Source organism: Trichechus manatus, unplaced genomic scaffold (assembly GCF_000243295.1).
Source record: "Trichechus manatus latirostris isolate Lorelei unplaced genomic scaffold, TriManLat1.0 scaffold00088, whole genome shotgun sequence".
Classification (NCBI taxonomy): domain Eukaryota; kingdom Metazoa; phylum Chordata; class Mammalia; order Sirenia; family Trichechidae; genus Trichechus; species Trichechus manatus.
The window spans coordinates 3,700,408-3,712,232 of record NW_004444024.1 but is presented as its reverse complement, the minus strand read 5'-3'; the positions used below and the strand labels follow the sequence as shown (position 1 = coordinate 3,712,232).

Genomic DNA, 11,825 nt, shown 5'->3' with positions numbered 1-11,825 from the left:
AAAAAAAAAAAAAGACTTTCTGGCCTGACAGAGACTAGAGAAACCCTGAGAGTATGGCCCCCAGACACCCTTTTAGCTCAGTGGTGAAGTCACTCCAGAGGTTCACCTTGTAGCCAAAGATTAGACAGACCCATAGGACAAAACGAGACTAAAGGGGCGCATTAGCCCAGGGGCAAGGACTAGAAGGCAGGAGGGGACAAGAAAGCTGGTAATAGGGAACCCAAGGTCTAGAAGAGAGAGTACTGACATGTCATAGGGTTGTTATGTGTACTAACTTTTTAGTGAGAAGCTAATTTGTTCTGTAAACTTTAAAGTACAATGAAAAAAAAATTACTGATCTCATGTGGTTGGCTGAGAATTAAACAAAATCATGTCTATGAAAGCATAAATTATACAATTCTAAGTAACTGAAGGTGGTAGTGTCACTGGAGAGTGGTAAGAATAAATGTAACCCCATTAAATGTTTTTGTCCATTTATCCATTTAACATTCATTTACTTTGTGCCAAACACTGCTGGGTACAGTAGATACAAAGGAATCTGCCCAGAGCTCACAGTATATCAGGGGAGACAGATAAAAAACTGATATGACTGAAGAGTATAGAAAGAACTGTGAAGCCCAGAGGAGAGGCCCCTAAACCATTTTATAGCGTCAGGGAAGGCTTGCTAGAAGGGGTCACTTGCTTCAAGGATCAGGAATGGTTATGAGGTAGCAAAGGACAATGTTACCCTAAGGTGGGACCACATTCTGTCAGAATAAGGGGAAGTGAGGACTGGGAATGCTTATCAAGAATGGTTCCGTAAAAGGAGGTGGCATTTTTGCTGGACATCAGAAGAATAACCGCGTTAGCTAGATAGAGTGGGGAGAAAGCTGTCCCTGGCAGTAGGTTGTAGGTAGAGGAGTGAAGGATTAATTGGTGGATTGGAGATAGGGGACCCTGGTATCAGTAGACTAATTGAGAGGTATTAAGGCCCCAGCTCAAGTGGTAGAATGTCAGGGAGACATAAAAGATGCTTGTAACCCTAGTGAATGATCCTTTTGTGCTCTTTTTCCCTCTTTTCTTACAGGAGGAATCTGAGTGAACTAGATCAGATCCAGCAGTACTTCAGCCAGAAGCTCACCAAGCCTTTCCTACCCCTCAGCCCTCAGACTCAGACCACTATCTTGCAGTGCCAGGAGAGCCATAGGGACCATACTGGGCAAGGAGCCAGCAGCCTGGACCCTGAGAGCCAGTGCATTCTGGAGAAATCGAATAACCTGGTGTTGCAAGTCAGCTCCTTAATCACAGGTATGACTCAGGACCCTTCTTACTGAGGTCATTTGATGCCCATTCAAATGGATGTCTGTCCTCAGACAAGCCCCTGTGACAAATAGAGACCAAAGGCTTTTAACAGGAGGGTCATAGTAGTATGGCACAGGAAGATGGGGCAATGGAAAGAGCGTTGGACTGAGAGGCAGGAGACCTAGGTCCTTGGGTGATTCCTGGCATGAACTTGCTATTTGACTTTGAGCATATCCTCTCCCTTCTTGAGCTTCGTTTTCCCCAGCCAAAAAAAGAGGGGTGAAAATTAATGGTAGATGAGTGGTTCTTCAATATCAGTTCATGAACTGGTACCCTCTGTTTTCAAAAAATCAACTACAAATGTATTTAAAATACTTATTCTGTAGAACCCAGAAATCTGCATTTTTAACAAGAATCCCCAGATGATTTTGGATGTTGGCGGTTCCAGAGTCCAGTCTTTGAAAAACACATTAGATCAGTGGTTCTCATTTTGGCTGCATATTGGAATTTAGGAAGCTTTTAAAAATCCAGATACCCAGACAGCACCATAGATCATGCATCAGAATCCCTGGGGGTGGGACCAAGCATAGGTATGTTTTTGTATCTCCAGGTAATTCCAGTGTGCAACCAAGGCTGAGACCACTCTAGAACAAGTATGGTGCTTCCCAAATTTGTCTGAGTATAACAATTACCTGGGGCAGTTATTTTAAAATACAGATTCCTGGGCCCTGCTCTATCCTACTGAATCAGAATCCAGGGTGAAAACTGGAAACCTGTATCAGACAAGCTTTAGGGAAGATTGTGAAATCAACCAGATCAACATTTTTAGCACTTACTTGGCTTTCTAGCAAAATGTGTAGATTCCACACAGGGATGAATAAGTTCAGTTTTCTCTGTTTAAAGATGGGGGTGGGGGGGAGTTGGAGGGAAATGCCATGATTGATACAAACCTTCTTTCTACCCAGATACCTAACCTGTTGGTATCCAGGGCCCCAGATGTATACTCTGTGTTTGGCTTCCACTTGCTTGAAGATATTCAGTCAACTATTTATGGAGCACCAACTATGCCAAACGTTATGCTGTTACTAGTTGTGGGAGGATACAGTGGTGGACAGTACAGGCATTGTGTCTGCCTACCATCAAGTCAGTCCTACAAAATTCCCCCCAGAAAGGAAGTATAAGAGCAAAACAGAGAGAGGCTTGTTTACAGTAAAGGCGGGAGCAAATGATGGGTCCCTTTAAAGAGATATATTAGAAAGGAGAGAGAAAAGAATTAAAGGATTGAAGCTGGAGAGCCTTGAGGCCAAGCCTGGGAGTTTAATCCTTATCCTGGAAGAAAATGGTGAGTCTGAGCAAGCGGATGATAGAATGAGAACCGCTCTTCACAAGAACAGGATGACTTTGGAAAGGGAGATATGATTGGATTAGGGAAGTGAGTATTAAAAAATAAAAAAATACCCTCTGCCCCCACCATGCCTCAGTACAACTTCTTGAAGATGCTGTGAAAGAAGTGGACACAAGTGAAGCTTGAGAGTGAGTCATTGAGTGAGGGTTTCATTTATGCAACATCTGTGTGCTAGACCCTTTGCTGGGCCCTAGAAGCACAACATGAATCAGACATATGGTCCCTACCTTTGAGAAGCTCAGAGTTTCACAGAGAAGCAGAGAGACTATTACACAGTAGCATGTTCTTAAGTGCTTTCTTATAGAACAAAGCCCTATAGCAATCCCATCCAGCTGGTGCAGTTGGGAAGGCTTCCTGGAGGAGGTGCAGTTGAGCAGGGCCTTGAAGGATGAGTTGGTTTGTAAAAGGCAGGAAGACTTTTCCAAGACAGAGAAAGTAGTTCAGGCCAAAGGATCAGTATCAATAAGTCACTTCCTGGATTCTGTTCCTATTTGCAGGTAGAAATATTCCATTTTGAAATATCTAGTCACTCCCCTTTGAGGTCTGAAAATTGTCAGTGTATTAAACTCAGCCAGCACGTCTGTAGGTGCTGTGAGGAAGATGTAACCCCTGCCTCCCAGGAGTCAAATTTGTCTCCTAATTCCTTTTTCTTCTCAAATAATCATATAAACATGTATCATTTACTAGGCCCATTTATTAATTTACTCCCTCTCATTTCATCCCAAAAATAATTTGAGGTGACTAGCAACTTCCATTTAAGTACCTATGTATGTGCCGCATATTGTGTGCCCATTTGTTTTACATATTCTTTACCATAGAATATGGGTGGTGTTAATCACATTTTAAAGATAAGCAGGCTTAGAGAGGTAGCATGTTCATAACCACATAGTTAACAAGTGAAGTAGGGATTTGAACCCAGGATTGACCTACTTCAAAGCATATGTTCTTTCCAACACAGCATGCTGCCTCCATTTTCTCTGTAAACCTCCCCTGCCTTTATCATTTGGGTGATAGATATTTCCTTGCTTTTATTTTCCAAGTAAAATAGTTTTAATAATTGTTATCGAATAGGTAAATAAGTGTGTTCTCATTTTGATTTTTAATATAGGTAATTACTGAAGTAAATGGAAGCGTGAACATGCCCGCCAGGACTCCCAGCTCCTGAGAATTCCTGAGTATGAGCAGATAGTCTCTGAAAGCGTTTCCACAGATGTATCCACAATTATAAATAGATTAGATTTTGGTCCTCTGATATTAGAATAAAGTGCTAGAAATTGTACTGCCTTGAATATAGTTTCACTGACTCTTGGGTGGATTAACTATCTTTAAAGTTTGTTCAAAGTCTGATTGCAAGAATGTTTCTGAAGCTAGAGGATAGTGTGGGAAACTTGAGTGATCTGTGGCCCTGCCTTGTAGTAAGAGTGATATATGTTGCTGTTCAGATCTGCAGACTATCACCAGGAATTCTCAAGCATCTCTGAGTTCTCACCGAGCCAGAAGTAGAAGCAAAGAGGTCACCACCCTCCCAGATGCTCAGGACACAGAGGCCATACGAGAACGAAGCAGAACTCCAGACCACCCATTGGCAAGAGCTCCAGATGGGGGCACAAATTCCTTACCTCCCCATACTGTTGAAGAGACTTCAGGTGGGAGGAGAATGCTCCATAAGGCTCTGGGACATACAGCATCCAAAAATGATGCTGAGTCATTGGTGTTTACAAGGATGCAGAACAGTGAGGACACTGAGGCAGGCCTGGCCTACAGTGATGAGGACTATGAAGAAGACATCATTGAACCCAGGACTCTAAATGAGATCACCACTGTGACGGACAAAACTAGCCCTTGGTCCAGTTTTGTGTCAGACACAAGTGAGGTCATCAGTCTTCAGCCTAATGAGGTACAGAGAGAAAGTCCCTCTTGTCCTTCAGAGCCTTCCCCCAGGGAGGAGCTCCAGGTCAAAAGTAGCTTTCTCTCCAGCCCGGAAAGAGCTGTTAACCCCCACCTGCCTAGACAGGGTTCTCCTAGCCAAAGTCGTGTTCCTTGTGAGGGTGGCACGTCTAAGGCCAGGGCTAAAGAGCCTGCCTCAGCAAACCCTCAGCTTATCCCACGCTTGACACTCTCAGGAACCCAACAGAGCAACACCTTTGTTGAATGGAGTTCATCAAGGACAGGTGAGGAAATGGAGCCCAAACCAGACCCTCAGACTGAGAATGAGGCTGCCTCCAGTGAGCTAAGTGACTCTACTGATAGCTTCGAGAAGCTCTCTGTATACCTAGCCTCCCAAACCAGAAGAGAAAACCATAAGGGGCCACCCATCAACGGCCCTGACATCAAGCAGAAGCAAGTGACAACTGAATCTGAGGTGTCCACAAGGCAGAACCTCCTTCTGTATCCTTTGGTGTTTCCTACAGTGGCTCTGCAAGCCGTCTCTAGGCATTTTGAATTCTGGTGCTTAGGCTAACTCAGCATGAGCATGGGCAGTGGCCACCCTCATGTAATGTGCTGAGGGGCACGGGAACACCTTCCTTCGAAAGACTCACCTGCACTGACAAAGCCAAGCTCACTGCCTGTCGAGTTGATTCCAACTCATAGCACCTGTATAGGACAGAGTAGAGCTGCTCCATAGTTTCCAAGGCTGTAATCTTTATGGAAGCACACTGCCACATCCTTCTCCTGTGGAGCAGCTGGTGGGCTCCAACTGCCGACCTCTGGGTTAGCAGCCTAGTGCTTAACCACCGCGCCACCAAGGCTCGTTCATGCACTGACAAGGTGCTTACAATTGTACCATTAACACCAACCTTCAGAAGCATAATACCTTTTATTGAGTTTAGGTGTTGGTAGCATATTCATTAACCCAGTTTAGCTAGATTTATCTGATTAATCTGTGGGGTATTTTGCCACCTGAAGGCAAGGCTCTTGATCTAAGGGATGAGACCATTCATCGCAGTTAAAATAGAAGTGGAGGACATAGAGAGGGGGAAGGAAGAGCACCACCATTGATTGAGGATTTACTCTGTGCCAGGCACTTACATACATGTTTTACTCAATCATCACAGCACATCTTTATGGTAGATATTTCTGTTTTGTAGGGGAAGAAACTGAGGCTCAGAGTTATATAATGACTTGCCTAAGATCTTATTTTTTTTTTAATTATATATAGCAAGTGATGGAGTCAAGGGGAAGTGGACACTATTGAGATGGACTTACCCAAGCCCCTAGTATGGCATTGTCAGTGGAGTGAAGGGGCATCTGGTAATCCCCCCTCCGTCCTTAAAATGCATTCTGGCATGTTAGAGGGAAAGGAAGACACTTAGGACCATCAACAGCCATCACCACTATAGCCTAATCAGCTGCTCAGATCAGCTCACCTGGCATCCCAGCAAGCAAGGTTATTGCTGTTAGGTAAAGCATCCTGCTTTACAGAATAGAGCTCTTTTCTCTACTAGAAGTCAAGGGTCTGTCTTCTAGACTCTTGTAGATCCAACTATTTATTACTTATGTGACTTCAGGCATATAGTTTAATCTCTCTGAGCCTCGGTTTGTTCGCCTATAAAATGCAGGCACTAATCCTTTACCCTCCAGACTTTAAGCTCCCCAGATCAGGGTTCTTGTCTTTTTTTCTGTGGCCCCAGTACCAGACGTTGCATAGAAAAATGATCAGTAAGTGCATATTGAGCTATCACAGTCTCACCGGATTCTTGAAAAAAAATCAAATGAATAGAAACAAAAACACCGTTCAGATGTGATTGTTGATGCAAGACAGAGAAACCTGAGGGTAGGGGGTATGGGCTCAGGAAGGGCTTATAGCGTCAAACAGCTGAAGACAGCACTGAAAGCAGACTGCCTCCTCTGGAGTTCTGTCTTGGCTTCTGACATTGCTGCCATTACAGTCAGTTTGGATGTACTCAGAAGGTATGATCAGTGGAAGAGCTGTCACATTTATTGCGTGCTCACCATTCTAAGCACTTTACATGTATAAACTCATTTAATCCTCGAAACAATATAAACTATTACTGTATCTATCTAAACAATATAAACTATTACTGTATCTATCTTACAAAGAAACTTTGAGACACAAAAAGTGAACTCTCCTGAAGTTATTCGTCTAGCAAGTGACAGATCTTAGTGGTAACTAGTAGAGGGTGCAAGGTCAGGATTGTTTTTTGTTTTTTTTTTTTTTGTTCCCCTAAATGGAAGAGTTGAGCATTGTCATAAGCTGAGAAGAGCTTAAAGATGGAGAGAGAGCTGAGTAAAGTTTCAGTGCTTCAGACATATCCCTGACACCTCACAGCAGAGCTGTGCCTTCCCCACAGCATCAGCTAATACACCCTGCCTCACCTGGGGCCTCAAGATGGCTTGCAATCAAAGGGCAAGGTTCTTTCCCTTCAGGATCTCAAACTCCACCCCCACCTCTATAGAAAAGTTAGGGGCTTAAACCAAAGCAAGGAATAGATGCATTTCATTCATTAAGTAGATGTTTATAGAGCACTTACTGTGTTCCATGTACTATGCTAGGTTCTAGGTGACAGAAATAGATCTATGAATGTGACAGATAGCCTCTGCCTCCTTGGAGTTCAAAGTCTAGCATGAAAGAAAGATAATAAAATAGAAAACTTGATTTGAATAGGAATCACACTCAGCTGTTTTCTAAAATTATTGAACCCAACCCAAAACCAAACCCACTGCTACTGAGTTGATTCTAACTCATAGTGACCCTGTAGGACAGAGTAGAACTGCCCCATACGGTTTCCAAGGCTGTAACTCCTTATGGAAGCAGACTGCCACATCTTTCTCCCGTGGAGTGGCTGGTGGATTCAAACCCCCGACCTTTTGGTTAGCAGCCCAACAGTTAACCACTGTGCAACCAGGCCTCCTTAAATTATTGAATAGGAACAAAAAAATGGAACATCAAAATAATCCTTCCCCTCTGAAGTTCAGCCAAACTGAATCAGTGCTTTGATTCAACAAATTTGTGGAGCAGCTCAGGGAGGATACAGAGGAGAAGTGCAAGATATGGTACCTGCCTTCTAGAACTCATATCCAAATTGGGTGGATCAGCTGTGTCCACAAGCATTTCTATTCTAATCCCCTTATGCACAGCTCTCATTTCTGCGTGTGGACAGAGAACTACCAGTAGGACAAGCCCTCCCTCCTTCAGTGTCAGGCATCTCCCTCCAACCTAAGACACAGCCGCTGGAGCCACCCTTCCACTGTACACTGTCTGATTGACTTACAACAAGTCAGTTTCTGGCCAGCAGGCCATAAGCAAGTATTATTCAACACTTGCTGCCTACCTGCCTCATGAGGGGCTGTAGGGAAGGGAGAGTAGTGAGGTAACTGATGGAAACTACACCATCTTTGCCATCTGAGAAGCTTAGGGAATTTGGGGGAAAACAGAGAATCATGTCAGACTAAATAATCCAGCATTATTCAGTGTTGCAGATCATGCTCTAGGATATGAGGAAGGAGAGATCATTGTGGGCTAAGATTAGGAGGTGGCTTCCTGGAGGAGGCAAGATTTGAACTGATCCATAATAGAGTATGATTTGTTAGGAGTGGGTGGGAGTTTCCAGGTAGGAACCATGTGAGCAAAGGATTCATGAACAGAAATAATCGGGAAAAGAAACGTGAATGGGGATGACTGAGGTCAGTGGAAACACTGACCTGGGAGGAGGGTAGAATTCTGGGTGTATTTGTCCCTTAACGACTATTATAGCCCAGAGCCCATTGTGGTACCCAACTTCTTTTTGCCTCCACAGCAGTTGGAGGCCTCCCTACGGATGCTCTCGCTCTCTGCAGCTTTGCCGCCACCAACCACAGCAGATCAGGTAAGAGAACAGCCAGCTGACCTCACTGTCTCCTACAGAATCAATGTCTCTTCCTTCGTAAAAGTGTGTGCAGAATGTAGAGCTGCTCTGGGCCGTCGTTCTTGAAAGGCAGCAAGTACGATCACTCCTCAAGCTTGTACTGAGCATATATTGTGGGCCCATCAGTGGGCAGAGAGCTCAGGAAAAATGAAGAAAAGCAAAACTTTTAAGAGCAAAAGCTAAGCCAGACATGGGAAGAAACAAAAGTGCAGAAACATAAAAACAAGGGTTGGCTATGCAATGTATACTGAGTGCTATGGAACTCCAACTAAGCAAAGGCAGTATGAGCAGAGGAACACCTACTCTGTATCAGACATTGTGCTGGATGCTGAGCCTATAATAGTAAGTAAGATGCATAAGATAACCTGTCTTTATGGAGCACAAATTCTGTTTGGACATCAAGTAAACAAAAAATAAAATAATTACAGACTGTGGTGAGTACTTGGTGCTATGATAAAGAACAGGCTCTCAGGAGGCAATGTTTAAGCTGACACCTAAAAGATCATGACCATAGTGGTGCTTAACAAGTACCAGGCACTGTTCTAGATACTTTATATTATCTCATTTAGTTAATGAGTTACCCAGTGAGGTACATACTATTGTTATTCCGATTTTAAGGTGAGGCAACTGAGGCACAGAGAGGTTAAGTAACTTGCCACTGTCACACAGGTAGTAAGTGGGAGAGTCAGAATTAGAACCCAAGCAGTATGGTTTCAGAATCCGTGTTCCTAACTGCTATACTATACTGAGTAGCCAGCCATGTAAGGAACTTGGAGAAGAGTATTCCAGGCAGAGAGAGCATCAGATGCAAAGGCCCCGAGGCTGAAAAGAGCTTGGCATAATTTAGGAACTAACAGAAAGCCAGTGAGACTGGTACATAGAGAATGGTACAGTGAGATTGAACCCCCCCACCACCACCACCATCATACAGGATTTTGTAAACTATGGAAAGGAGTTTAGATTTTATTCTAAATGCAAGGATATCCATTGAAGAACTTTAAGCAGGGGAGTGATAAACTAATTTAAAGAGCTCACCCTGAGTGCTGAATGGAGAATGGATTGTCTTTCAGATTTGGCATCATGGAAGTCATTGGCGATCTTGAAAGACTAATTGTATTTATATAGCGGAGAAGGGAGCCATCAAGTCTGTTGTGTGCCAGGTACTATTCTAGATGCTGAGGTGAACTAGGCACAAAGTCCCCTGGCTCATGCAGCTTAAAAACAAAACAAGATAATTTCAGAAAGTGACACATGCTATAAAGATAATGTATTAGCTTGTTTATTAATAATAATAACTCACCCTTATTCAACACATAATTCTAAGTACTTCACATATGTAAACTCATTTAATTCCCCCAACAACTCAGTGAGAGAGGTTTACCATTATTATCCCTATTTAATAGATGAGGAGACTAAGAGCTTTCTGTACAGACCTACAAGGTAAGTATTAACTATTTCCATCTTGCATACATATCGGGAAACTGAGATGTGTAAAGGTTAAGTCAATTGCTCAGGGTCACCCAACAAGTAAGTGGTGGAACAGAAGCCTGAATTGTATGACTTCAGACTGTATGATCTTCCATTATACCACCTGAAAACCATGACACCTGGCTTCTGGTATGTTTTTCTAGCCAATTTGCCTTCTTTTTAGTAGATTTCATTTAGCAATTAACATTTAAACATTTTATATACTTTCCCAGAGCACACTGATAAAAGATGGGGTCAGCCCAGAAGTATCCTGAGGGGCTGAGGTTATAGTCCTAAAGAGAAGCTGTTAGATGTTTGATACTTTTACTAGTTTTCCTTCTCCCTCTCTTCTCTAACCTCCCACAGCACCGTTTTCAAGACATCTCATGTATTTGGCACATGGATCAATCTAAGTTCCCACACATCTCAGTTTTTATCAAATTTGTAAATTCTCTCCAAGAGAAAAGAGAAGTGCCAGTCCCCACCCAGGAGGCTCTGCAGTTTTGTGGCCTTTCTTTCTATTCTGGTTTGTGGTCACCAGCTCATTTTTTTCTTCTCTGCATCTTCCCTCACATTTCCCACATACGCCTATCGATATTTACGCTCGGGTCGTAGGGCTGTGTACAGGCATCAGGCACAGACTTTGGAGCAAGATAGCCATGGAATGAAATCCTGGATCTGCTACTAAGTAACATCAGGTTAATTCTTACCTAACCGGGTGGTGGGGAGGTTTGCCCTAGAGGAAAACAGTAGGCACTCTTAATTCCTTTCCCTCTTCCCCTCCTTGCCAAGTGGGTGGAGTGTCAGTGAGTCATGTCCCGTAGGAGAAGAGGTCTGTGAGCCACTTTGGTGAACTGTCATCCCTCACCTGCCACGCAGAAGTGCTGTTCTTGCTTTTTGTTTCTGCTTCATGATGTCCCAACTCCCAGGGGGACATAATGTCTTTGAAGTATTAAACACAAGATACAAGGGATGGAAGAGGGAGAAATAAGAATTTTTGCTTCAGTTAAAGGGCAAGTCTAGTTTCGAGAAGACAGGAATTGTCATACACTTTATGGCCGTTTTTCTTGCCGCCAGCAAAACTGCACTGACTGCTACTCTCAGGGCCCTCTCTCTCCTCAGGGCCTTATTTTAGGTCCTAGTTAAGATGACCAACCATCACAGTTTACCCAGAACTGTCCCAGTTTTAGCTCTGAAATCCCAGAATTGTTGGGTCACCCTAGCCTCTCTTTATTATTTGACACCAAGTATATGTTCAGGGCACTAGCAAATGGAGACACCAAAATTAAAAGCGGGGGGGGGGAGTAAGAAGCTTCCTTTTACTTTTAGTTTATTTTAGGTTTAATTGTGAATTACATTTGGGCAGGAGTACCATAATCTTCCCAATTCTTGAGATCTCTGAAGGTCTTAAAAGTGGCCTCACGTTAAAAGAATTTAAGACAAAAAATACTCTTTTATATCTACCCACATTACTTAACATTTCTGATGTCCATCATCCTTCTTCAAATCCAAATTTTTATCTGGGATCATTTACCTTCAGCCCAAAAAACTTCTTTTAGAATTTCATGTAATACAGATCTACTGGTAACTGATTCTTTCAGCTTCAGTTGTCTGAAAAAAATGTTTGTATTTTGGCTTCATCAAAAGATATTTTGATATTCAAAAAATATTCAAAAAATTCTAAATTGATTTTTTTTTTTCCTTTTAGCATTTTAAAGGTACAATTGTACTGACTACTGACTTCTATTGTTTCTTATGAGAAGTAGCTATCATTCTTGTTGCCCTGAATATAATGTAACATTTAT

At 42.9% G+C, this 11,825-nt stretch overlaps 1 protein-coding gene across 1 annotated transcript in view; it reads left to right on the top strand.

Annotated features, from left to right (window-relative positions):
• Nucleotides 1-11,825, top strand: part of C2CD3 (C2 domain containing 3 centriole elongation regulator) — a 192,575-nt gene that overhangs the window by 142,931 nt on the left and 37,819 nt on the right. Inside the window, exons 30-32 of the mRNA XM_004381960.3 lie at nucleotides 1,067-1,287; nucleotides 4,129-5,074; nucleotides 8,403-8,514. Coding sequence (XP_004382017.1) covers nucleotides 1,067-1,287; nucleotides 4,129-5,074; nucleotides 8,403-8,514 — 1,279 coding nt within the window. The remainder of the gene's footprint in view (nucleotides 1-1,066; nucleotides 1,288-4,128; nucleotides 5,075-8,402; nucleotides 8,515-11,825) is intronic.